This window comes from Patagioenas fasciata, chromosome 12 (assembly GCF_037038585.1).
Source record: "Patagioenas fasciata isolate bPatFas1 chromosome 12, bPatFas1.hap1, whole genome shotgun sequence".
NCBI lineage: Eukaryota > Metazoa > Chordata > Aves > Columbiformes > Columbidae > Patagioenas > Patagioenas fasciata.
In genome coordinates, this window is record NC_092531.1 from 23,844,960 (window position 1) to 23,872,863 (window position 27,904).

At 37.8% G+C, this 27,904-nt stretch overlaps 1 protein-coding gene and 1 long non-coding RNA gene across 11 annotated transcripts in view; one reads left to right on the plus strand and one right to left on the minus strand.

Annotated features, from left to right (window-relative positions):
• Nucleotides 1-27,904, plus strand: part of LOC136106939 (uncharacterized) — a 78,868-nt gene that overhangs the window by 11,472 nt on the left and 39,492 nt on the right. For 7 of the 8 annotated variants that reach the window (XR_011741130.1, XR_011741129.1, XR_011741132.1 and 4 more), the window contains one exon: nucleotides 18,525-18,687. The exons of the other annotated variant lie outside the window; for it this stretch is intronic. This is a non-coding gene — a long non-coding RNA (uncharacterized lncRNA). The remainder of the gene's footprint in view (nucleotides 1-18,524; nucleotides 18,688-27,904) is intronic. 8 annotated transcript variants of the gene reach the window in all.
• FGF7 (fibroblast growth factor 7) lies at nucleotides 1,898-27,321 on the minus strand. 3 transcript variants are annotated; one of them, XM_065847670.2, is made up of 4 exons: nucleotides 27,055-27,321; nucleotides 25,953-26,147; nucleotides 2,970-3,073; nucleotides 1,898-2,571 (listed from the first exon to the last, which is right to left on the minus strand). In XM_065847670.2, the coding sequence occupies exons 1-4, from the start codon at nucleotides 27,092-27,094 to the stop codon at nucleotides 2,377-2,379; spliced, it is 534 nt and encodes a 177-aa protein (XP_065703742.1). In that variant the 5' UTR covers nucleotides 27,095-27,321; the 3' UTR covers nucleotides 1,898-2,376. The 3 variants fall into 3 exon arrangements, with proteins under 3 accessions (XP_065703742.1, XP_071670200.1, XP_065703741.1); XM_071814099.1 differs by having other exon boundaries at nucleotides 25,953-26,522; XM_065847669.2 differs by having other exon boundaries at nucleotides 25,953-26,537.

Below are 27,904 nucleotides of genomic sequence, written 5' to 3' on the forward strand. Positions count from 1 at the left end.
CTGCATAGGACACTATGGTGTCCTGTGTCGCAGCACAAGTCACTGTGAGTGTGGGTAGAAGCTACATATTCACAGAAAGTAGTGCAGAGAGTTATCAGCAGAAAAGTTTCTTTGACAGTACAGTCTATTGCAGGGGTGTTAATAAATGTAAGAGTAGTTACATTTATACAGTCCTAAAATTCCATTCAGCAACTGCGAGGCTGATGCAGCCCCCAGTGAACATGAGTTTGACACCCCTGGTCTGTTGTGTTCGGTGAACACAGAATCCCAGAATGTCAGGGGTTGGAAGGGACCTGGAAAGCTCATCCAGTGCAATCCCCCACCGGAGCAGGAACACCCAGCTGAGGTTACACAGGAAGGTGTCCAGGCAGACCCCTCTCGCCAGGTTTAATTCTAAGGAGGCCTTGGCTTTCCTAGTTGCCTCCCTACACCCTCTGACAACAGCCTTATCTTCTCCCCAAGTGGCCAGCCCCTCCTTCCATGATCTATAAACTCTCCTCTTCCACTTGAGCATACCCAGCAGTTCCCTGTTTAACCACGCAGGTCTCCTGGCTCCCTTCCTTGACTTCGTATGTGTCGAGATGCTCTGATCTTGAGCCCGGTAACAAGTGATAGATAACCAGCAAAATTGTTCTGCATAGACCCATTTATATCTACACATAAATGTTTTCCAAATTGCAGGATTTATTAAACAAGTTGTTGGGTTTTTTTAAGAAATATTTCTTAAAAAGAGTTGTTGCTGTTTTCTGAGAGTGCAGTTAGAAAGTAAGTATCTCATGTATGATAAAATGGCTGACTCTAGACACATGTAATGAAAAGTAGAGCATTTAAGACCATTAGTAGTTAACTCGACTCCGTCGCAGTCATCTAGCAGCTGGTTTAGCTATTTTTTGGTGATCTTTATCTAAGCGCAATTATCACAATGCCGAGACAATTTGTAAACAAATGGAACAGAATGAAACTATATAATGCATTAGTCGTGTAGGGCTTAGCTGAACGCTTTAGTAGCTAGAAAACTAAGATGTCTTTTCTTCATCAGGTCACATTGATTTTGGCTGAAGTTTCAAACTATTCGTATAGGCTCTCACATATTCTGTATCTGTGAGAATACGTTCTACCATCTGAGGATTAGTTCCAGTACCTGCTGGAACCGTAACCCTCTTTTACCTGGTGTAACTCTGAGCATGCTATGAAATTCAATTAGCAAGAGTATGTGGCGAAGATTTCTTACATTTTTGCATTGTTTCTTTTGAGATGTCCATTGTGCGATTTGCTGCGGGCTGTCATTTTTGTCTGCCATCCAATGTATGTTGGCAAGAGGGTTGTGTACTAGTCTTTGTGTCTGCTCACACAAAAAAATTCATGCATCTCAGCCAGACCATTTTGTTATTCCTTTAGAATTAAAAGCATATGAAACAGATGCAGCTTAATAAGTATTTTTTTTTATAAATAACATTTAAATAACTTAGAACAATAAAGTTCAAATACAACTTAAAATAAAGTTTAATGCTGTAACAACAGAAAAAGCATGTATAAGGGTAGAAAAACAATATTGAAAGCTGTATGCCCTAACAGGAATTATACAAAAGATAGGATATGTTACATAAAAAACCTTAATATGTCTGAATTTTTGCTTCATCGTTATATAAAATGTTAATTTGTGAAAAGTGAGATGAAGTACATTATTAATTCCTATTCTTATTTTACATACACTATTTGAAACATCTTTTAGAGCAGCATTAGGTATTTATTTCATTAATAGATAGGAACATTTTGTAGTAGAGTAAACTTAGTTTTTCCAAACTAACTCTTTTATCTGAATACAACAATAAACATTTACAAGATTATATATTTTTTTTCTGAACATATAGTTTATGTATAGGATATCAGTTTCTTGGGGGAAGTATTTAAAATACTGCTCAGCCTCCACGTTTACTACTGACTTGATAATCTGACAACTCATTCCAGCAGCCTTAAAGTCTGACATATTTTACACAACTTTATCATCTGCTTATTATTATTATAGCAGCCATATTTAAGAAGCAGATAGGTTTTTTTTCTTAAATAAAATATTATCAGATAATCAAGTCATGGCTTATTCTTCGGGGTAAATTAATTTAAGAAACTACCCAGTTACAATGACTAAGATAACGATTGTACAACTCTTTAGAATTTTTTACAACTTTTAGTTAGTAAATCTGGTTTTGTGTATATTTTCAAATCTTTTTCATGTAGTCTCTTAAAAATAAACATAAATGCGCAAGTCCAGCTTGTTCAGTTTCTCAGTAGTATTCCAGCCTCTCTTGATATCTCATCAAATAGTCGTCTTTAAAATAATCTTCCTGCTGGAACCAGTTCTTTATAGATCATTTGTGATTAGGATATTGCCAGAGGAAGAAAGTGGGATGCTCTGTGTTCTTTCTTGGTTTTTTTACCTTTCATGGGGACCCCTTTGTGGTTTAAAGTAACAAACATCTCCTTTCCTTTGTGTGTCCATTTTGCAGAAGCATAAGTATTATAATGGTTCTCTTCAATCAGTTCTATGAAGTTGCAGTCCTCATTGCATACTTTCTGTTGAGAGTAGATAATAAAATAGAGTAAAATAAGTACGAGGGGTTTTTTTAATACTTAGATTGGGGAAGACAGGAGAAGAATATGCACTATAAACCCCACTTATTAATAATATTTTTAATTAATAAATAAGAATTCTGAAATCCATATATTGAATATTTTAGCTTTGTCTATCCCCCCTTAGTTTTCCACAGTTTTAAAAAGTATATGAGCTCCAAGCACGGAATTTATTAAATAGACATAAAAGTCTACTACAGAACATATGGGAGAAGAGCAGGATACATTTTAAATTGTTAGGAGTCTATTTTATACAAACTATACAGATGCTACATCTAAAAATATCTATCTTTAAGGTTGTACGTGGTGATTGTACACAGAAGAGAAGTTTGCATCCATACCTTTCCGTAGAGTCTTCCTGACTTGTTCATTGCCAGAAAGTATTCACTTTCCACTCCTTTGATTGCCACGATTCCGACTGCCACTGTTCGGATTTCTAGAATACCTGTGGAGGGACACAGTAAGGGCTGAAATATGGTTGGTTGTTTCCGTGTCAACTTCGGAGGTTTAGTTAAACTAATGTTCTGTAATACTTCTGCCTTTGCTTAAAATCTGCAGCAACTGGTCATAGAAAACAGAAAAATCATGTATTTATTCATGTGAAGACAGGGCTAGACTTTGAAAATCATCTCTATGTGACCATGTATCCGCACAGCCAGTTAAAATTTGTAGGTATATACTGAAGTTGCAATGGTAGTGTAAGTAATTTTTCTGTTTTTGAAGAATCAGCATGTCTTTATCAGGGTTCATTTGGGAGAATTATATGCATAGCCATCAATGTTCACAGAATTTGTGTAAAGCCTTTATTTTGAAGACTTGTGTAGCAGTATCATCGCTTTGAAAGAGTGTAAACCGTAGAACTTGTGAGTGATAGAAAACAGACCACGGTGTCTTAAATAAGATAAAGTATTTGTTTGACCTTTGGATGCTTTTATGACTGATGAGAGCTGTAAAGATATGTGTATTTGAAAATCATTAAAAGCTGCTCTGAGAACTTATTTATTCAAACCCGAGAACATTTAGAGTTGTTTTCTGCAAATTACATTATTTTCATATATCTGCAATAGCTTTCTGTAGCCACTATGACACATTTAAGTTACCTGCAACATAACATATTCTTATGTTAATAAAACAAACAAACAACTGAGCAAAGGCAGGAGGATGGTGCAAGTTATTAAGGAACAACAGGTTGATTTCAAGCTTGAATATTGTTATTATTATTCTAAGCAATAGCTTAGATTTCTGAGTTTGATCTATTTTCTCCCACACTGAGCCACCTACAGAACTGTGTGCAGTAGATCTGTACTGTGGCTCGTTCTCCAGAGCAAGGCCTTCCAAAGCCAGCCAGCTCCTGGCAAATTCCGATAGCTGAAGCAGGGGGGTGGGAAGCGAAGTAGGAGGAAAGAGAGGCTTGTGTTAGATTGTCACCTGAAAGATGACCTTCCTCTCGAACAAAACATTTCCTTTTCTTCTCTTTCAAGTTTCTATTGACTCTTCACAGCCACCACACACGATAATAATTTTTCATTATTTAGTTTTAGAAAGGCATGAAATATCTAGGATATTTCTCCTTCCCTATACTTTTTTTAGTATCCTGATGTCCTTTGCTTTCTTTACTGTTCTGTGTTCTTCCTTGATGTTACTGATGTATCAGTCACAGAATCACGGAACCCCAGAATGTCAGGGGTTGGAAGGGACCTGGAAAGCTCATCCAGTGCAATCCGCCCATGGAGCAGGAACACCCAGCTGAGGTTCCACAGGAAGGTGTCCAGGCGGGTTTGAATGTCTGCAGAGAAGGAGACTCCACAGCCTCCCTGGGCAGCCTGGGCCAGGCTCTGCCACCCCCACTGGGAAGAAGTTCCTTCTCATATTTAAGTGGAACCTCCTGTGTTCCAGTTTGAACCCATTGCCCCTTGTCCTGTCATTGGTTGTCACTGAGAAGAGCCTGGCTCCATCCTCCTGACACTCACCCTAGCCTGTATTTCTTTTTCTTCCTATTTTCCCTACCAGTAGATCAGTTGTCTCTTCTCATGGTCCGTGTCCCGCTGGGCGTTCATCTCTGAACACTTACACTGCTGTGCTTCTCTACAATGCTAAGCCAACTTTAAGTCAAGCTTTCAGAATTCTTTGACAAGTTTCACTCTGCTGCAGGCCTAGCAACAAGTCTTACAAAGAGTAATTTCTAACTGAAACTTACAAAAATTATATTAACTTTCATTTAAATTACACTTTAGAAAAACCACAGCAAGGCTGAAAAACAGATGAACATCTGCATCTAGCCAAACAAAAAACATAACAGTGGAAGGGATCTCTGGGTCATCAAGTCCAGTGCTCTGCTAGCCTGGGAATTGCATCAGATAATTCTCTTTTCATAAACTTTGCCAATACTAAATTGGAGTTGTTATTTCTTTGCCCCCAGTGTTTCCGCTGAAGGCTGTTCCAGAGTTTGATTTATTTTAATGGCTAGAGACTCTGTAGTAATTTGCAATCTGCATTTTTTCAGCGACAGCTTATATCCATTTGTTCTTTTGCCTATGCTGGCCATTAACTTAAGGAGAGGGTTTTTTTAAAATAAAATCCATGTTTGAGTTTTCTATTTATACAGAACTAAAAAACGGAAAGATTCAAAATGGCTTTTTAAAACAATTCGTGCTAACAGAAATGGAGATTTCTTTGAGTAAGCGGATGTTGGCTGAAGTTACAGTGGTAAGAAATACTACTGCTTTCAAAAAGGAAATGCCAAAAGCTTTTGTCCAAGGCTATATCATTGCTAGAATTTTTACATTGTTTTTTAGCTTTTTTTCTTTCCCCATGAAGTAGATGGTGACATTCATACTAACTTGTAGGAATTATTTTATTTTAGTTTTTGGTAGTAATTTTTCTGCTTTATTCTCAGTTGCGACATAAATGTCTTTCATGTGGAAACTTTGCGCTATCCATATAGAATTTAGTAGAGGATAGAAGCTGGGGATGTACAAATATTTTATAAGCCTACTGTATAGCAAATCTGAATGGCAAAATAAAATATTATCTCTCAAAGTTTCATTCTTCTTGGGCACTATGTGCGATAGATTTAGTGTATTCAGATCTTTACGTGTTTTTTCATCTTATTTTTAAAAATCCCATTGTGCCTACAAGGCAATGCATTTTAATTAAAGACAGATAATTTGAGATTCACAAATTGTTATGTATATTCAGTACTATTTGCTATGCTTTTATGTGCTTTTCAGAGTTTTAAGCACTTACGTACCACCAGAATTAGGACTAGCTCTCACAGAACTTCAGAAGAGGTTAAAGAGAAGACTGGAATATACCACAAAGTAACTGGGAAAGAGATCAGATTAAATCCATAAAGAGGAAAAAAACCACCCAAACCCAACCCTGAAAACGGGCATAGAAAATTGAAACCAACCGTAATTTCTATAAAATCAGCATGAAATTCCAAACAATTCTATATGGTTGCATGGTCAGTGTATCAAATGTAGCTTGAAATTCCTGTAGTGAATGAAGTTTCCTACAGACCTGAAATTCTGTCCAGTGTATGTGAAATACAGTCAGCTGATATGGGCTTTAGTTTCTCAGTTTCTGTACTATTCTAAATGCTGGAAAGAAGGCAATAAGCAGTAAAGGAAAGAAAAGCAAATGTCCAGAAGCTAGTTATTAATATTATTTAATGTTCTCATGCTTTCCTTTCAAAAAAATAGCTAACAGTATATCTAATGCTGATTTAATAAAATATTCTAAATGGTTTATAATACTAAATTTTGCGTAATATTTACAGCATTTTATTTCTTGTGGCCTCTCTGTGCACTGAAGTTGAAAAAAAACCAAGTCTGTTCATGATTTTTAGTGTTAGGGAGGCTGGCACTGGCAGTGAAGCACTTGTGAGGAACGTGTTTGTGAAACACCCTTTCCTAGGCAGGACTGACTTAAGTTAAAGTATGTGGAATCTCAAACATGGAAAGAGGAGGTGGAAAAGACTTGGATGGAGAATAAGTCTAAACAAAATGAAACTTCCAAATGTCACTAACTTGTGTTTCTAATTAATTAAATTTGGAGCATGCAGTTATGAATTCAAGTGACCTTTGCAGATGACTCAAGGCCAAAAAAAATGCTCCTGTCATTGCTTACAAGACAGTGTTTAATGGCGTTTAATGTAATTTGTTCTTTTGTTCTGGGATGTAATAAGTTAATGTTTGTGCTTCTTAAAGCAAGAAAATACTAAAAACATAATGGTCAATCACACAGTATTTTGGAAAACTTTCATGGTGTTATAAGCGCATGCCTGCATTCCATGAGTCATCGCAGTAGTATCATAGAATTGTAGAATCATTTCGGTTCAAAGAAGCCCCCAGGATCATCAAGTCTAATTGTAACCTAACCAACTCTAGCACTAAACCATGACCCTAAGAAGCTCATCTAAAAGCCTTTAAAACACCTCCAGGGATGGCGACTCCACTACTGCCCTGGGCAGTGTGTTCCAACACCTGACAACCCTTTCTGTGAAGAATTTTTTCCTAATATCCAATCTAAACCTCTCCTGGCACAACTTGACGCCATTTCCTCTTGTCCTATCACTTGCTACTTGGGAGAAGAGACCAACACCATCCATACTACAACCTCCTTTCAGGTAGCTGTAGGCAGCGATAAGGTTTCCCCTCAGCCTTCTTTTCTCCAGGCTAAACAGCCCCAGCTCCCTCAACCATTCCTCATAAGACTTGTGCTCCAGGCTCCTCACCAACTTCATCACCTTCCTCTGCACTCTCTCTAGTACCTCAATGTCTTTCTTATGATGAAGGGCCCAAAACTGAACACAGTATGCTAGGTGTGGCCGAGTACAGTGGCGCAATCACTTCCCTAGTCCTGCTGGCCGCACTATTCCTGATACAAATCAGGATGCTGTTGACCTTCTTGACCACCTGGGCACACTGCTGGCTCATATTCAGCCACTGTGAATCAATACCGCCAGATCCCTCTCTGCCAGGCAGCTTTCCAACCACTCTTCTCCGAGCCTGTAGCATATGCCCCAAGCGCAGGACCCAGCGCTTGGCCTTGCTAAACCTCATACAACTGGCCCAATGATCCAGCTGGTCCAGATCCCTCTGTATGGCCTTCCTACCCTCCAGCAGATCAACACTCCCACCCAATTTGGTGTCATCTGCAGACTTACTAAGGGTGCACTCAATCCCCTCATCCAGGTCACTGATAAAGAGCTTAAACAGAACTGGCTCCAATACTGAGCCCTGGGGAACACCACTTGTGACCGGCCGCCAACTGGATTTGGCTCTGTTCACCACAACTTTCTGGGCCCGGTTCTTTATCCATCACAGATACACCCATCCAGTCCATGAACTGCAGCTTCTCCAGGAGAATGAAATCCGTTCATTAGCTGGCTTATTACGCTTTAAATGTTTTTCCAGAGGACACTATCAGTATTCGTTTTCTGAAAGTAAATGAATACTTTCATGGCATAGTTGGTGAAGTATTTGTTTGTGCTCAAGTTATTTTGATTCTCAATAATATTTTAAATGGTTATGCATTTTAGCTAGAGCAATTTGTGTGCTCATTCTCTCTCAAATATAAAATCTAATGGTAAAAGGTTTACTGCAAAAAGGTATTAATTTAAGAGATATTGTAATAGGATCTAATTATTCTTTTACCCTTCCCCATTATTAAATTACAATTGATAGAAAGTAGAATTTACATTTGTATTTTGTACTCTTCTTAGCAAGAGCTTCCCAGATGGTACCTCATAGAACTTGTTTGTAAGTAGAAATAGATATACAAGTATAAGTTATAATGATTTTTCAAAGCAGAAATGAGATTTTCTGTCAATTTTCTGTCTATGGATATGATTCCAATAAGCAATTAATTATGGTAAGAGAAAAAAAGCTACTACATAAATTCACTATCACTTTCCCTTTTATCTGTCCTATATCTGCTTCTTCGTGTGATAGTCAGGATTTGGATTTATGGCATAAACACATATCAAATATGTTATTATTTACAGCATGGACCAATAAAAAGGCTAAGAAAGCTTTTATTTAAAGGCTTTGTACTGTATCCATGTGTGCATTTGCCGTGCATATGTAGACTAACTGAAGCAATCTAGGTATGAATATGACTGTAAAAATGATCTGCACGTAAACAATGGATCTGTCAGGGATTTTCAGTAGAACCATTGAAGCTACTGCTTCAGTGAGGTGCCAGACATCTGGATATTATGGACAAATATTCAAAGCACTCAAAACTCCTGGGTTTGTCCCATATCTAATTTCCAAGCAGGAAAAATTGCAGTTGTCTGAGGAAACATGATTAACGATAGAGAGATATTCCTTGAGGACTTGATGCAGCATATTACTCATGCATCCTCAAGTAGCAGAATTTGCTTATAAGATTTAGTCTGTGTGCGGAACATGCTTAATTAAGCATAAGCAGGTAATGTTTAATTAATCTTTTGCGATTCATTGGGCACAAAACCAGCAGGCATACTCTATTAAAACAAATGAACAAATTGCTAAACGGAAGTCCACCAAGGTATTTTTTGTACTTTGGTGTATTTTCATGTGTTGATCATTTTAAAGATTTCTCACTTGACATTACATTATCCAAAATTTCTCTGCTGTTTGCCAGTTCTACAAGCTGATTGATACATGCACTGCTAGATCGAATGACTCTGTAATAAACCATTGTCCTGCTGGCATTCAACAGTTGAGAGTTGGATTAGTTATGGAATCTGAGCCATGTCAAGGTTTCTGAAAGAAACTGCTAACTTCCTAACTCTGTGAAGAGAGTATGAAAAAACAAGATGAGAAGGAAACAGAAGAGAGAAGGTACAGCAGGGAAGCAAATGACTGTTGAGAAATGCTGTTATTTTACTTACAAGATCTGTTCTTTGCATGTGTACTTGGACTTGTGAGTGTTTACCTTTATGACAGAAAAGGAAGGAGTAAGCCGATTTCCACTCTTAAGTCTGCATTGTTCAAAGTATTTAAACAGTTTCACGTGCATCATCTAATATATAATCTGGCTTTCTGAATATGTATTACTGGAACCACGGCACGAAATGTGAAGTCTGGTTTGAACTTCCAGATTGATGTTTAGGAAATACAGCTTTCTTTTTACTTACAAATCATAGAATCACAGGATCACAGAATCACAGAATGTCAGGGGTTGAAGGGCCCTGGAAAGCTCATCCAGTGCAATCCCCCCGCCAGAGCAGGAACACCCAGCTGAGGTTCCACAGGAAGGTGTCCAGGCGGGTTTGAATGTCTGCACAGAAGGAGACTCCACAACCTCCCTGGGCAGCCTGGGCCAGGCTCTGCCACCCTCACCATGAAGAAGTTTCTTCTCAAATTTCAGTGGAACCTCTTGTGTTCCAGTTTGAACCCATTCCCCCTTGTCCTACCATTGGTTGTCACCGAGAAGAGCCTGGCTCCATCCTCCTGACACTCACCCTTTATATATCTGTAAACATGAATGAGGTCACCCCTCAGTCTCCTCTTCTCCAGCTCCAGAGCCCCAGCTCCCTCAGCCTTTCCTCACACGGGAGATGCTCCACTCCCTTCAGCATCTTTGTTGCCCTGCGCTGGACTCTCTGCAGCAGTTCCCTGTCCTTCTGGAACTGAGGGGCCACAACTGGACACAATATTCCAGGTGTGGTCTCCCCAGGGCAGAGTAGAGGGGCAGGAGGACCTCTCTGACCTACTGACCACCCCCTTCTAATCCACCCCAGGTACCATTGGCCTTCCTGGCCACAAGGGCCCAGTGCTGGCTCATGGTCACCCTGCTGTCCCCAGGACCCCCAGGTCCCTTTCCCCTACACTGCTCTCTAATAGGTCGTTCCCCAACTTATACTGGAACCTGGGGTTGTTCCTGCCCAGATTCAAGACTCTACACTTGCCCTTGTTCTATTTCATTAAGTTTTTCACCGCCCAACTCTCCAGCCTGTCCAGGTCTCTGGATGGCAGCACAGCTTCCAGCGTCAGCCACTCCTCCCAGTTTGGTGTCATTTACCACATTTAATCTGCAGTGGGAAATGTTAAAAGCCATAATACCCTTTCTAGTTACTTTTCAAAGTGAATAAATGTAAAGCAGTGCTCATCAGTTTACAACACTCAGTAAAGCTTACCCTCACTAGTTACTGTAGTGAGGATTTCCGTCACCATGTTGCAGTGAATTATTGCTGAAGAGAAATAGCTTAGAATTTTTGAGTATTTTTCCTTATTGTACAACCTGGTTTGGCCTTAGTTTTATATTAACTCTCTGCTAATGTTGGTGAGCTACATAATTTGTAAATCAAACGCTTCATTCTGCATTGAAAATGGTAGTGTGATAAGAATTGGTCTAGGATATTCTGGCTCTAAATTGACTTCTTTCCTTCTGTTTATATCTCTGGAACATTAGCACTTTGGATCACTGTCTTTCCAATATTTCTCTTGATTTGATATTCAAAACCAAAAGGGTGTGACATTTTTCACCAAAGTAGGTTGTAAAATTATGGAACTTTTGAATTTAGATGTCTGAGTTGTGAACAGCAGTGTTCAGTAACACCTGAATAACACACTGCCCCGGGCATCCACTTGTGAATTTCTCCTTAAACTTATTAAAATGCCTCACTTTGCTGATCTCCACTGTGCATTTCATACGGATACTTTTTCTTGATCAGCCCTTCATACAGCATGTAGTAATTTTTCATTTTTGCAGGAAACTATTTTCCTCCAATAAAAATTGCCTTGGAGCCAAACATATGGTTATAATGAAAGAGAATATTATTTTTTAGAATTAATAATGTCTTAATCCTCAATGTGAAAAAGTACTCTCTTAGTACAGCGTTAATAATGCACTGATATTAAAAATGGAAAAAAAGGGTGGAGTGACTGTTTACAAAATATAATTGTAGCAGTAAGAAGCAAGTAAGAAAATCACCAAGCAGTAAGAAAATTAATGATTTAATAACTTAGAGCTAAATTTGTACAAAAAATACTTTCCCTATAGCTCAGATGAAGAATGTTTCTAGTATTTAAATATTCGGTGCCAATTTCACTAGAACAAATCTTTTCAAGCTTTGCAGACTTTTAGAATCTAGCTGCAAAATAGCAAATGTAAATGCAAAATGCTGCTAATTAACTTTTTCACAGCAAAATGAGCTACATCTGTTTAGTGGTGCAAAACTTTCCAAATTTAGAGTTTCAGTGCCTACCGCGATTCCGATTGTCTGAAACTTGGAAAATTCCAGAGAGGACTAGAGCCAGGATGATTCATTATCTGAATTGTGTTCTGAAGAACTTCAATTCAGGTGCATTTCATGTACTGTTATGGTTTATCACCTGTGTAATCTGGCAACAGGCAGATGCAAAGATGTCCTAAATAGAACATGACACTGTGTGCTGGACTGACTTTGTTAAACGGGGCAAAAATACATCTAAGACATAACCTGTTCTTTTTTATATGAAGTATTCCAGCCCTTTTGTTCTGCAGGTTGTACTGTTTCCAGCCATTCCTGTGCTGGCTTCTCTGGTCTCTGAGACACGCTTGACAGAAGGAATAGCAGAGCTGTTTTCTGGGGACAAACCGAATCTAAGAGCTGCCTCCCTTTTCTTTCAGGATCATTTAGCATTATGCGTTGTTGACAATCATTACTAAAAGCTATTATTAAATGCACATAGAATGATCATAATTGCATCCTCCATGCTGAAAACTGTATTATCAGTTTAAATAGAAAGTAAAACGCATTTTTAATACTGAAAATGTTCCCAGATGTTATGAAAATGTAGGGCAAGTACTACCCAACTGAATACATTTTAGTTTGATTTCCAAATCAGATCTGCTACTCGGTGCAGGAACAGCTGAAGCCAGACATCTGAATAGATCAATTAGAGCGTCTGCAAGAACACAAGCAGGCAGTACGTAATTCCTTTCAAGGTACAAAATGCAAGAAGCTGCTAAGAAAATCCTACTAACCCCTTGCTGCACCACAGAGTGGGAATTGATAGAAACCATCTGCCTCACTCTTTCTGCCTTCAAAACACTACGGGACATGTATTTATACGATATGGTCTCTCGAATTGTTCTGGTTTGCTGCCGACAAATAATTTAGATTTAGTTGAACTTTCAAAATCTATCTTAGACCAAACACTGAAATATAAACTCATAGAAGAAAACGTAAAAATCCTCAAAATAAAAACCAACCTAATCATTTAATCCAATTCTGAGAAAAAATAAGGATTTTTTGATGTCTTTCCTGTCTTCCTCAGTACAGGGATCAAAATGTGTGTCAGTTATCCAAACATCTTTTTGTTTTTTCTCAAATAGCTTAATAATTCCTTGTCTGAATTTCGCCTAATGTCATTAATTTACTTTTAGTTACACCGTATTTTTACCAGTCTAAAAACTTTGTCTGCTGAAAGCCTGACTTTAGGGAAACTGTACAGTTAACAGAGCATAGCATTAACCAAATTATATGAAGAGTTTCTTTAGACGTTTTTATTAACTTTAACACACTTTATTATGTGTTATTCATTTGTACACAACCCAGTTTCTCACTGTTTTTGTTCTAGTTTTTATAGCCCTGTGTGGGAATCAGTGCAGTTATGTTTCTTTCAATTAAATTATCATTGTTTACATCAGGTGAACCTACATAAAAGGGGCATATAAAAGGAAAAGAAAGCTGCCTTGGGTTGTCATCCACTGTTCCTTTGCATTATCACCAATTACTCTACTTACAGGCTATTTTAAAAGGAGGTTTTTCATAGGTATCTAGTGCTGCTTAACTAGCAGCAAGCTAGCCCTTAGTCCTTTAGAAGATCAAGTCTCTTAAAAAGAGAATCTGGCTCTCAGAGCACACAGGTACTAATATATTACTCTATTGTGACAGTTTATGATAAAGTTATCTGTTAAAGGACTTAATATCTTAAATTCAGATCCATCCTGGCAGCCCTATTATTATATTCCAAATTACCATCTCTGACAATAACGGAGCAACCTGTTTGATAGAGTGCAGTGCAGTGCACTGGCATAAGCATCAAGACCTGGTTTTCTCTTGATCTTGAGACAAAAGGAAGATTTCATACCACTCAAGCATTTGATAACAGTTTCAGATGGGCTTTTGGGAATGCTTCACTTTTCAATTTCTCTGCTACGGTTTACATAATTCTTATTTTGCCTTTATGTGTCTTGGTGTCATGAAGTTTCGATGAGCTCCATAGGCGTAATACATAAGCAATCTGTAGCAGAATATACGGACGCCTTTAAAATCTGAAAGACTGCTGGGCTATGCTTTGTAGATATTTGAAAACATACATTTCAGCTAATGGGCTTAAACAGCACCTTATTCAAGCAGGGAAGGGTCAAATGTTCTCTGTGAGGAAGCAGGGTAATGTGGTAGAGATTTCTTCCATGGGTTCAGAGCGCTAGAGGGCTTAGGTGAAGGTTAGTGGTTTTAAAACTGAGACTATGGGCTGGGTAACAGAAGCTATACGTGCAAGTAAAGGGTTTGAAGCTCTTACATTTTTATTTTGTGGAAGATTTGCATTAAGTTTGTATAATTTTGTGATTGGTAGACTCAGGTGCAGGCCTTTTTTGATTCTGCATTGCATTTATGATCCTTTCTGCTTCTGATGGTACTGCTCTCTCCTAGAGTTTGTAACACAAAAGTAAAAGTTTACTGTGTTACATTGGACTCCACAGGAAATTTTAGCGCTGACTTGAAGACCACGAAGTTACAACAGCACAGAGCTTGGCTGTTCCCATAGTGGTGTATCCTAAAATAGATACAAAAAACCGGCTATGCTGTTTTTCTCTGACTGGAACAATTAGGACTATTCCAAGCACTTAGAGTGGTGAAGAAACCTTTTTTTCCTTTGCATAAAATATTAGTGACTTCAGCTGTATTGCAACAAGGAGCTGGAGAAAAAGTACTAAAGTTGACTGAGGAGACAATTGGTTTTTTACCACAAAAATGAAACAAAGTGCTTCTGCTGTTCTTGACTTGGTCGTTTTGTGCCACCTCAATTCCTCCATGGCTATCAATGTACTCTTGATTCATATGTGAATGCAAATATTATATGGTAGAAAAAAGAATTACAAAAAAACTTTGTATTTTTACTATTGAATATATATTCAGTATAAATAATGCATTCAGTTTTTACTCAGTATAGAAATGTGGATCTGTGATTTTAATATAGCTCAAAAATTAGAATAAAGTTCCATTTAGATCTTTCATACGGAAATATAAGATTGCACATACATTTGAAAAGTGATAGCTAATTATTTTTCAAGTTGAATATCCTAAATTGGGCATATTGTGGTGTATTGTACTCTTAAGCCCATATCTTGAGTAGAATAAATAGAGATACCAACATTACTCCAAGATAGATGTTGTTAAGCTACAGATAAATCATTCTGACTTGAAAGTCAGGAAAAGATTAATGGTGGAACAGGAATTTCATTTTTCTTTATGCCAGTCTGTATTACCAATGTTATGAAACTATATCTTAAAGTAAAAGCACATGGATTTGCAGGAGCAATAGTTATTATTTGGCACCTTCTAAAATGAACTCCTTAAGCCATTGATAGGCAGCAGTGACAAAACTCTTAGGGGTTTCAGTAGAACCAGGCTTTTACAAACAGCATATATTTGTCTCTTTCCTAATATGGGTCTCTCAACTCTTGAGCAAACTTTTCCTAATGAATCACGGGGTTAGATAGCTTTTCCACTAGTCAGGAACTTAACTCCTCCACAGCTGTGCAATATTTTTTCCTTTCAACAGCAACTACTGAGGCTATTCATGGTAGTTCTCTATAGTTCAGTAAGTCAATATGAATAGAACAGCCATATTTTGACTGTATGTTGAAAAGAGAGCTAATGCTGTACTTTCGATGGTTACATTCTCATGTTGGTTACATCTCTATGTTGTTGAGAATGTATTTCAATCAAATACCATGCACACAGAGAAGGAAATACTTATTTCTGGTATGAACCTGTATGAACTGCTGGGTAAGCTCAAGTGGAAGAGGAGAGGTTATAGATCATGGAAGGAGGGGCTGGCCACTTGGGGAGAAGATAAGGCTGTTGTCAGAGGGTGTAGGGAGGCAACTAGGAAAGCTAAGGCCTCCTTAGAATTAAACCTGGCGAGAGGGGTCAAGGACAACAGGAAGAGCTTTTTCCAATACGTGCCAGATAAAAGTGACACCAGAGGCAACGTAGGCCCACTGATGAACGAGGTGGGTGCCCTGGTGACAGAAGATACAGAGAAGGCAGAGTTACTGTTATTAATCACCTGATGAATTCTGCCTTTGGTCTAGTTTAGTCTAATGCTAGTTTTATGGTTTTGGTATAGACAGGGCTTGTTTCCAGTGTTCCTTATGGATGAAAATGCCATTTCAGAAATTCCCATTAAATCATTCAGAATGTGTCCTGGAACAGTATGATTTAAAATAGATGAATGCATATTCAAAACACTAGATTACTTAGCTCAAAAAATTAACAGAACATGATTTCCTTGAAAGATGTTGTAACAGTTTCCTAGAAAGACGTGGAAATCCTTTTTCTTCTTTAATTTTGTTGCATGACAGTTATGTTCAGTCACGCAGACTGGACTTCCCAAGTCACGCAGAGATGCAGTCAGAAATGAAGGTATATTAAGTATTTTTATGTTGGTATTTATAATCAAGTAGCCTGAGCATTAGTGTGCTAATTTGAACATTCTGATTGAAATTGGTGTATAATAATTGAAAAGAATGGTTTTATTAATGGCCCAACTTAGTAGGCATTTAAAGGGAGAAGAACAAGTGGCCTAGGACTCCTAGAACTCTCAAAATTCACATAACATTCGGCTTCCTTTGAACTAATAAATATCAACTCCAAACTCCAACACCAATTCACTCAAATGTGTGGCTGTTACACTGTTAGTAAGCTAGGAAAACAAGCCAGACTGTCTTTTACAGCCTTAATAAGAAAACTTCCTTTTGTACTGCTGAAACAGGTGCTCAGAGAGAATGCTCAGCACTCTGAAGCACCGTATCAGTAGTGGGGGGTGGCAGGATGGAGAAAAGAGCAGGAGACTCAGAACACCTGTGTCTGATGGCATTAGGAAGGGGGAGGAAGCCAGGCCCAGCCAGCCCCTTGTAGCTGGCCAGCAGTCCCTTGCAGGGAAGAAGCTCTTCCTGTGTTTCCTGCTCCCTTTTTTCCACATTTCTCGTGTTGTTTCTCGCCTGATGAGGTAGGTGATGAGTTGTTTCCTGTGTGGATGAATGGTATTTTTTGAAATAATAATTTGGACATAAGGTATAAGAAAGTTTATTTTTTTCCCTGACTTTTCTATGGTGCTTTAGAATGCTCTAAAGAAGAACTTGCTTGCCCTGGAAATTATGTACCTTTTGATTAGTTTTTTGTTTTCAGTCTTTGTTGGAAATATTGACCAGGATCTCCATGCTCAGCAAAAAATGCAAAAGGTTCAGTTAGAGGAACTGAGCTTACTTTAGTTGGAATAAGGGCTTTTTCTCACCAGTAAGTTTGAAAATAGCCTCTTGAAGTTGTATCCAATGTAGTTTTTGGTTAGTAACAACATTTGTAGGTGGAGTACTGTTTGAGCATTTGTCATGCTTGCAGTTTGCATGTGTGCTTAGTACTTGGCAGAGATTTCTTTTTGTACTATGGTATGGCATGGTATTGGTAAAAATGGTGCTAAAGTAATACAAACCATGGTACTGGTGGGGAGTTTAATGGGAATGAATCCCACTTTGAGAACAGGTACTTGTCCCATTCCTTTTGTAAAGGTAGTATTTCAAATTTTTGCTGTAGTATTGGAAAGTGAAGTGGCTGTGATGACTTTAGGGCTTCTCAGGTGCGTTTTCCCCATGTAAGCAGACAGAAGGGATCGCTGCCAGGGAAGGTCTTGTACTGGCCTTTCCCACAGCGTACATCTGTCTCTTGTTGCAAGGTGGCTATAACAAGCAAGTCTCGTTATTTGAATCGTTATGTGCTAGATTTACACAGCTAGTGCCCTAAATCCTCATAAAAATCCCACCAATGAGCACTCAAAACTGCTTGGATTTCTTTGTATCATTTTGCACATTACATGTAGTCCCTCAGCTGTATATGCTATTCCAAAGCAAATAAGTTAGCATGGTGGAATTAAAGTTGCTTTTGCTGGTGGAAGTTGCACTTTCCGGTTGTGCTAGTACTGGCTGCGCTCTCTGGGATTCAGTTATCCTTTCTATTTTAGTTCAGAGTTTCTGTCAGCGAGTACAACTCATTTTCACAAAGTGCTTGCTGCAAAAGCTATGCGAGTGCTGGATGGAATCAATCTCTTCCCCTTTCTGTGTTGCCATCTTCCCTTGACTTAGCTACATCCATGTTTTCTCCGAAATCCATCTGCGTAGCGGCTACCTGGAGAGCCTGAGCATTGCCACTCTTACAGTTCACCTAGACCACTAAAAAGGGCAAAACTATCATCACAATGCAATGTTGTGCATGTGTTATGCAAGAAACTAGAAAGCTGCTGTGGTGAGTGTTTCTACACACCTGGCAAGCATCTAAAATTTCACTTTTGCCACTACATTGCTTTCAGCTGTGCATGCAAACAGCCCACACAACTATGGCACCAGTTCACCTGAGCAGCTCTGGGGCTTCAGCACACATTCACGTGCAACCTTTTCAAAATCTGATTTGACTGTGATTATTTTTTCCCCTAGTATCTTCAGCTCTAGATCGTATACATGTTCATCTATAATAACTTCTGCCTTTAACAATCACAAAGTTCTCTATTTACATTTTTTTCTGTAAACAGTTACATCTGATTGAAGTATCAAATCCCACTTGACATTTAAATGTCATAATAAAAACTTATGAAATTAGGGCAGATTATTAATGAAAATATCCTTTTTGTTGGCAGATGGACTTTTTTCTGTTTTGAAATACGTGACCTTTCAGTTAGACAAATATCAACATTTGAAGGCATCAAAATGGCCAAGGACAAGTCTGATCAGCCTCTTTTTATAGTCTATAGCACCTCCCAGTGTCTGCTAACACGTTTAAAAGAAAGTAAGCCAGCTAAGGTAAGGATGTATGCTGTTAAAAGTTGATGTACTAGCGCTGGGAAACTCCTTTCAAAAACACCCCCACCAGTAACAGGAGTATTCAAAAAGTGTTTTGATTCATGTGATGGAGACGAGTGGTATTTATTACTCCCTGTTGAATTTATTGTGGTTATACGTGCTATGACATGGTTGTGTTTTCTGTGGTTTTGCTTGTAGTTTTGCATTGATCTATTGATGTTTTGACTGTGCTTAATTTTGAAAGATTGTGTACCGAAGGAAAATGTCAGGGTTTTTTCAGAATATCTAGACCTTTTGATAATTTCGTCCTGGTTTTGAATTGTCAGATTCCCACTGTATGTTTAAAAGAGCAAATACTCAGTTGGAATAAATTGACATAGCTTTGCTGATGTTAACTGGGATTTACCTGTCTGATCATCTGATTCAGCCTGTCAAGAATACTGCAGTCTGCTGTTGGTAAATTGTGCAGGTTCATATTGCAGGCAGTGTGTGAAGGCTGTACAAAATTCTATTAGAATTCAATCCTTATTTTGTTTTTTATTTCGGAAGCTAAGTCACAGTCAAGAGACTGTATTGATTGCATTGGTATTTTTATAGCTTGTTGTGTGTTTTCATGAAGTTGTGGGCCCCATCTGTGAATATCCACTTCCAGCTTTTCAGCACCTATTGTTACACAGAATTTTTTCCATTTGTGTAAAAGATGTCGTGTGTTCCGAAAGTTTTAAAGTCTGACAATTCAGTGCTATGATTGTTAACCTCGATTATGTTTCTGCCATAAGAATTTTCCCCGTTAATTTTTTTCTTAAGAATATTTATAAATTACATACAGCAGAAGGCTGCTTGACCTTTCCATCAGCTCACATCCACAACTAAAAATTAAAAATAAAGTTGAAGGTCAGAAAAAACAATTGAAATACAGTTGCCAAATATAGTCATAGACAGCCAATTATGCAATGAAAGCTGTGTGCCACCCAAGAAGAGTAACAGCTTTCATTTGCCTAAACTTATTCTGTTTTGATGAGGAAAATGTTCCAAAATATACTGCTGGTTGATACATCTTGTAGCGTGGAACAGTATAATTATGTGCTTTGGGCTCTCTTGGTCTTCTTGAGCTGGCGGGAAAACCCAGCTGTTCCGTATTCCAGGATCGTAGAAATATGACAAATGACTTTTAGCTACTCAAACAATACAGAAGGCTGGAAGCAGTGAAGGGAGAGATCTGGATTTTGGGTTTGTTTTGCAAGATTGACTGTATAAGGAATGAAATTTTCTACCAAATTCTATTTACCTGTATGGAAAATTGCTTCCTTAACATTCATCTGAGCTCTGTGGTTTTCTGTCTAGCTACTGTCTTCAGTTATTTTAGTTAGTATTCCATTAGTCAATTAATATTCCGTAATAAAAATATGTAATATCTATAACATTAACACACAATTCTTTTGTAGGTTTGGAAATTTTTACACTAATAAGTTTTAAAGCTCTTTACACTAATAGAGGCACATAGAGGCACAGGGACTTTGAAGAATTTTCCCAAAGTCTGTAAGCAAATTGCTTAAAAGTTTGGATTACCCTCAAGTCTCTTGCATCTCAGGTCAGGGCCACTTCAGCACGTTTTCCTCAGGATGGAGCAATAATGATACAATACTGGATTTTTTTGTATATCCAGAAATTGTAAACAATGCAGGGGGGGAGCTGCGAGGGAGAAGGGGTGAAATTTCTCTCTTTAAATGTATCCTGCAACTGCTTCTGCAGTCAACTGCCAAACTTGATTGACAGTTGCATGAAAATGTAACCTTTCTCATTTGTGATAAATCTCAGTATTGAGAGATTCAGAAAACTGCTAAGTCACAGTTGAACTAAAAATGAATCGGTTTAAGCACAATGTGTATAGATTCAGCTTAAATGTTTTCCACTGTTTGCGCTGGCTGTAGCTCTTCCCCAGCTTTGGAGCACACGCAGGCAGACAGAGCCCTGGTGGTTTGGAGCAGCTGGTGAAGCCCGAGCCCTCAGGTTGGATTCTCCCCCCACAAAGCTTATGCAATCACTTTGTGTTCAGGCTCAGAAGAAAGTGAGCATAAACCGCCACTGTTCTGACTTCATACATAGTGAAAAAATACGTGGTAAATGCTGGTAAATACCACAGAATAGACAAGGTGATGAAGATTCTGGAGGTAAATTCACAAAGGAACGGTTTTAATTGTGTTTTGTGGCATCCCTGCCATCTGTGTCAGTTGAGCACTGATCTGGACATGGATATGTGAGATCTGCAGAATCTTGCTGCGATGGTTCAAGACTTTACTCCTTCCTTCCTTCTCCTCACTTCCCTCAAAGCGGGGGTCAAAAAAGTCACTAGGAGCTGTAAGACAGGCACAACTCATCTACTTTGGTAATCTGCATCTCTACTTAAACCCATCTTCTTCAGCATTTGATGGGGAAATCTGGGATTTGTTATAAGGTATAGGCTAAGGTATAGGCATAGAGTCTCTTCTGCTGGTTTTAACTTGAGGGCTGGTATCTATCACCAGTGCTAGACAAAGCTAGAGAGGGAGCAGGGAAATCAGTTATATTTAGATCTGATTAATCGCTGTAGTGCCAAGTTATTCTTGGCACCGAAGGCCAGGTTTTGAGAGGATACACATACATTGCCATTTGAATGAAATCTCTGTTATAATTGAAAAAATTAGCAAAGTACGGATGTGAAGCAAAAGCACTTTCACGTCTTCTCCTGACACCAATGTATTGGTTGAACCAACAACCTCTTGAAAAATCAAGAATGCAGTTGCAAACTCAGGCTGTTGGGTTGGAACACACATAACCCCTAACTGATTCTGCTACATCAATACCTGCCTTGAAATAGCTGATTTTCAGATAGTGAATCCTCTTGGTCCTCTATGTAATATGTATTTAAGCCACAGAAATACATTTTATATAGTGGCACAGCATACATATTCCAACATTTATTTTACCCTGAAAAGCACATATAAAATTCTATTGGAAATATACTTTTCATTTCTAAGCAAGTTTAAGTATCTAACCGCTAATGCATATGAAGTGTATTTTGTCATCAGTCAGGGTTTAGGTTTGAACAAAACTGAGGTAGGGTTCATTTAATATTGCTGATAGCTATGACTTGTTGGATTTTGATCAAAATAGAAGTAGTTTTCTGAGTTGAAAATTTTAATCAAGATTTCAGCTGGTTTGTGCCAAGATCTCACTAGACTATATATATGTGTGTGTGTGTATATATATATATATATATATATAGTTTTGTTTTGCTTTTTTTGGTTGCCTTTATCTACTGAAAAGAAAAAAAAAAAGAGGAGGAAATAGGCACTTTCTGGGTTTAGAGCACACATGGAATATGACAGGATCAGACATCTTAGGATTCAGGTTCCGGGAAGGCTTTGCTGGTAACTAAGAGACCCTTTGAAGTCTTTAAAATGAGATTCCAAAGGCAACAGAGCGTGGCAAGTCCTAAAGCATCATCCAGTCCTAGCTGTAAATCCTCTTGGAGAGAGTCAAAACAAACTCTGATTTCTGCTGCTTTGGGGTTTTTTTTCTGTACAAAATCAAATAAAATCTGGCAAAAATCATAAACACAAACTGAAATGGAAGGAGTAGCAGTAATAAGGAGAGATAGAGTTATCTCCAAGGTTTGTGCAGTTTCTCTCACTTTTTACAGTCGTGAATTCAAAAGGCTGGTTTGTGTGCCCACTTATTTTACATGAACAAGAAATAGCATTTATTGTTTTAAACACAATTCCTATAGTATAGGCTTGCACAAGATAGAATAAGTGATTGTCAAAGAGAGATCTTTATGAGTAATGACAGATTTTTCTGGGTGACCTCATCTCTTGGCTGCTTCTTAACTCTTCTTTAGTTTTTCAGTATGTGACTCTCAGTTTTCACTCTTACTTTTTGTTTTCTGAAGGAAGGCAAAGCTGGCAGGTGCAAAGTGATTTCCCCTGCCCAGTGCTGAGCACTGTCCTCTTTATTTGCTTAGTTTACCCTTGTGTTATCACCCTCGTGTCCACCAGAAGGCTCTACTGCTTTCGGAAATGCACACAGAATAATGTTGTGTGGGTACCTAACGAGGTCATCCCTGTTGTAAACAGGATTCAACAGTTTGCTTTCACTGAAACAGTACACACGCATTTCTTGGACTAAGCAGTTAACTTCTAATGTTTTTTGAAACAAGTGTATGATAAATACAGATTAATTACAATGGGTGGGGATTTGGTTCAGTAATTTTGCCATGGAGTTGCAATCCACACACATTTAACACAGTGCCTTTTGAATCAAGATCTTAGGAAACTTTCACACTTTTGTTATTTTTTGCTGTTACTTTCATGGGATGTATATATATATTTTATTCTGTAACTTACTAGAGAAGCTTGGAATACAAAGACCCTAATTCCTCCCCATCTTGGCATTCTTACATTTAGAGTCCCAAGAGAAGCTCTCTGAATTTTGGCACTTGCCCAAGTTCTGATGATGTTATTCTACAGACATTTCTCAATGTGAAGATCGCTTTCCACATAATTCATGGTTCACGATTCATGGACTAAAAACACGTAGTTGACTCTGTCTGCGGAACTGTCAGTGCAGCTGCTTTTATGAAGCTAAGTTATGGTAGTGAAAAACATGAAGTTTTGGCTTGTTTTAATTTTAGCAATTCAAAAGGGCAAACAATTCCTTTATGTAAGTGGAAAATTAGGATAAAATAGGAAGATATTTCTCAGAGCAACACTTTTTGTATCCATTGATACAAAATTTGACAGCAACGGTTCTGACATTCTGTCCTGAGAAACAGGTCTGATTTACCTTTTACCAGCTTTCAGAACTGCAAATCACAGAGCAAGAATATTTGACCATTATAGTGATACATCTTAGTAATGGGTAGTATTTTTTAAATGATGTTTTTCAGAGACCCTGGATAAAAATAGCCTGTTTAGTCTCTTTTATGTCAAAATTTTTGCTTAGGGAAAGTGTATTAGTCCAGGTGGGGTTTTTTCCCATGTGTTTGTTTTCTTTCCCCTCATATAATATTCTTTGCTTTATGAGTGTTGTAGTATAGAGCCCTAACCACATCATCAGAAAGGCTTCTTACGTATTCTGTTGAATAGAGAGTATGACAAAGTAGTTTTTCACAATATTGATATTTTTAAGTTACTTGGAAAATCCAAGTTACCAGTGTTCACATTTTCCCAGTCCTCTTTGTCTCTATTTCCCCATTCTACTCGTCCAGCAAAAGTATTTGGATATTATTTGCTATTATAGAATAGACAAATTAGAGCAAGAGACTTAAATGTAAGATGGTGGGAGACTTCCCACGTGCTTTAACTCAATTTAGCAGAGATGGTTCATCATAGTGCCCGTCAGTTACCAGATAAACCACTCAAGTATTGATTTTCTCCCAATTCTCATTGCATTCACCAGAAAAAGAATTCAGAATTTTTTTTTTTTCCACTGTAATATAAAAATAAGGGCTTAATGACTCAAAGTTGCCTTTCTGTGATTTGCAATAGTTAGTTACCATCACTAAATAGTCATAAAGGGTTGAGAAAACGATAGGAAAATGGATTGCCTTTAGCACAGGATGATCTGATATTTTCTAATGGGTTAAGTACAGGACATTTCAGGGTGTAACTGGTGTGCTTCAGCAGCATGGGGTTCTGCAGAGCCTCGAGAACCTTTACTTGAGTTGGAAATAATGCTCAATGACTAACCAAGTTTTTACTTAAGGAACATGGAACTAAACAAAGCAAGTTTATATATAATTCTTCAGCTCTATAAGCTGTCATAATGTCTTTAAAGTGTTTGTAAATTGGGTACAGTGAATATTTACTTAGCTGCAAAAACTTAGAAGAAACTATTTGAACAGTCAGTAACAGTTTTTCCTTGTGATTTTTATGGGAGCAACATTTCAGTTTGCAACTGCCCTATGGTTCTCTATTGTAGTGATGTCCTCCTGAAACTCACTGGGAGTCTTCTTGAATATGGACCAAATAATGTATTTGGCTGCTGGCCATGTGTTGTCTTTCAGAGGAACATGGCTGTTCACTACGGAATAGTGTAGGAAGAAAGGAGACATACGGAAACAAATTTTAAAAGCAGCAGTGACATTAGTCCATGAAGTTTTAACCACGCAAATGTAGTCAGGAAGAAAGAAAGGATGAAGCGTGCTAGCCAGGTGCTTAACGTGCTAAAGGGCTGTTCTTACACAAAACCAGCAGTCAGCATCAGCTGAATCATGCTAACAGTTCTTAAAGTTCGATTTATTTTGCTGCTGCTGTTATAAAAAGTGCAATAATAGGTACAACCTACATGAAAACTGTATTTAATAGCATCCTTGGAAATATATTTGTCCTTTCAGTAGACTATAAACACTAGACCACCAGGTCTCTGGCCTCCATTCCTTATAAATTTGTTTTGAAATATGCAATATAATCCTAGGTATTTTCCTGTTGTATCTTAATAAAGTAATGTCTTTTCGAGCAGATGTCATATTTCACTAAATAAAAATAGATTTGTAATAACATGAACACCAAAGTGACAAAAATATTGAGTGTAACACTGATGCCTTCAAGTGTAAATGGAAGATCTATAGGTACTCGTGTGAAAAGTACAGATTTGTATAACAATTCTTTTACCAGTTCAGAAATGGTATTTGGTACAGATTTGCAAAATCTTATGTGTCCATTCTCCCTGGATGAGTCATGGGTTTGGAAGAAAGGGGAGAGAATATTTTTTCAGCATCATGATCATTGTAATAATGAACTGCAGAAACTAGAATAGATTTTGTTCCTGGCTTGGCAAACTCTCCAAAAGATTTTGCAAGACAGTTTACATAATTCTTTCCATTGAACTTTCTAGTATTGCATATGTTTTAATTGTTAACTCAAACACACCAAACTTTTAGGTAGTCTGTGGACTGTATAAAATGTGGTTTCAGGTTTCATAAGTATTTTATGAGCAGCATTTGTGTATATACATTTTCATATTGCAACCTTAATTCACTTGTTAAAATAGGCTCTCTGTTTGCTAATAGTTACCAGCTGTAACTAATACATTAGGAGATCTACAATGTAGCATTTAAAATGACGCATTTCAAAATCAATAACAAATGTCCTGCTGTAGGACTCATTGAAAAACTTGTCTTCTACAAAGTACGCTATACAAAATTCTTTTGAAATTGCTATAAATCAAGGAATACGAAACATTTCTAAAAACTTAGACATAGGAAAAGCGAAAATGTTACTTACTGTAGTTGTTGTTTGCTTCTCTTGTCCCTTTTACTTTGCCTCGCTTATCAATCCTCATATACCACTGAGTTCGACAGAAAAGTCTTCTCACTCTTACATCCCCCCCTTCCATATAATCATAGCTTCTGGTATGTCGCTCAGGGCTGGAACAGTTCACATTTGTAGCCATTTGCTCTGGAGTCATGTCATTGCAAGCTAAAGATATAGTGCCCATTAGAAAGATAATGTAAAAGTATGATCTGTAGAGCAAAATTGGCAGGATCCATGTCAGTATCCATTTGTGCATTATAGTGCAGTGTTCTGGGTGTTCATGAACAACATAATGAAAATTAAATCTCAAGTAGGCTGTTGCTCTTAGGTCACCGACCTGCCTTCTGTCTTTACGAGTTACAGATTCATTTAAATGAGATTGTTCCCTCTTCTAGAATTCTGATCGTTATTCCTTAATAGTTAATGGCGAAATAGAAGAGCTTCTTAAATATCTCTTCAGTCAGAATATCCTTTAAAGACACAAGTTATAAAAACCTCTGTTGTCGTGACCTTCTGTACTACTTGAATTTGCTGCTTGCACTGAAAGTAAAAGATCTGTGAGAAAAGGTGCATGTGTAAGTCTTTATGCTCAATTGTCACAAATGTGCAAGGATACATTATGCTACTGAAAGATACTATACAAAAACGTACGACATGCTGCGCTGACTTTTAAAAATATGCATATGTATATACAATAGATATCTCTCACAACTTTTACATAAACAGACATTTAAACTGATTGTAAACATAGTTCTGCCTTCAGTATTAAGTCCTTCCAAAATGCCCTATTGATTCAATTGAACAACTTTCTCATGCTTGGTAAAATTCTAATGATTACTTCACAACTATATATTCACTCTTAGCACAATCTATCAGATAACTTTTCTCTAGTTCATATTTTGAACCAGAACTCATAGTCTTAGCTCTGTTTTTTTATTCCCACCCGTTTAACTTTCTGAATAGAAATAGTTTTCTTAATGTCTCTTTTTTACATCTAACATATACAAATGAAGATAAAAGTTATTAGCAATTAGAAACTGTTGAATGCTCTTGTAAAGGACAGATAACTTACTTGTTCCTGTTGATAAGAGCTGGATAGCCAAGTATTCCATTTCTGTTGTCTGCTTTTTGCAACATGAGACACTCTACTGTAGCTACGAAACTTTCTCAGCTCAGAAAGACTCCACCAGAATTATAATTGTTTCCATAAATCACCACGCTGGAGAGATGGTGTGTATGTGCTTGCGCGTGCATGTGTGTGTTGAGCCTGTTGTTCAATCCTTTTCGATAAATACCTTTGCTGACCTCACTTGGAAGCAATTAGAATTTAACCAGTCAGCTGTCAGTTGAGTGCACGACCGAAAATAAAAGGAGGCTTGCATTGTATCGTGTCCAATGGTCATCAGAGGGAGCTATGTACATAGTTTATAGTTTAAATCTCCAAGAATCTACTTTCTAAAAACATATATTCGGTGGTGTGTGGATAGAATTGCTTTGCATGCTGGCTAGTGTTTCTGTGCTCTGATTTAGGTCAGTATTTGTCTGTCCCTAAACAATTCCTCCTCCTCTCTTTTGTACTCGCACGCTTATCTCAGTTTGCGATTTGGTGGATTCGTAGTCTGCTTAGTGCCCTTCTGATGGATACGAAACATGTGGGTCCGTTATGTACTGTGGAGAAGTGTGTGTTGTGACCATTATAGATCATGCAGTATATTTATATATCATTTATGTAAAAAGAACAACAACTGCACAGCAGATCATTGAGGTTTTTATTTGATCAGCCACTAGGTGAAAATGAGAATGTATATTTGGATGTTTCAAAGTCTGGCATTCAAACACAAGCTTTTATCAGCATGAAGGAAAAATTATAGGGAAGAGCCTTCGTTAGCGCACACAGCTACTGGTTCTTGAAACTCACAACG

Bases quoted from the DNA above. Each gene is read 5' to 3' on its own strand.
- FGF7 (XM_071814099.1), bottom strand. From the start codon at position 26,238: ATGCACAAATGGATACTGACATGGATCCTGCCAATTTTGCTCTACAGA. The intron at 3,074-25,952 runs GTAAGTAACATT...GTCCCTCCACAG, and splicing joins AGAAGCAAACAACAACTACA to GTATTCTAGAAATCCGAACA. The intron at 2,572-2,969 runs GTATGGATGCAA...TACTCTCAACAG, and splicing joins CAGGAAGACTCTACGGAAAG to AAAGTATGCAATGAGGACTG.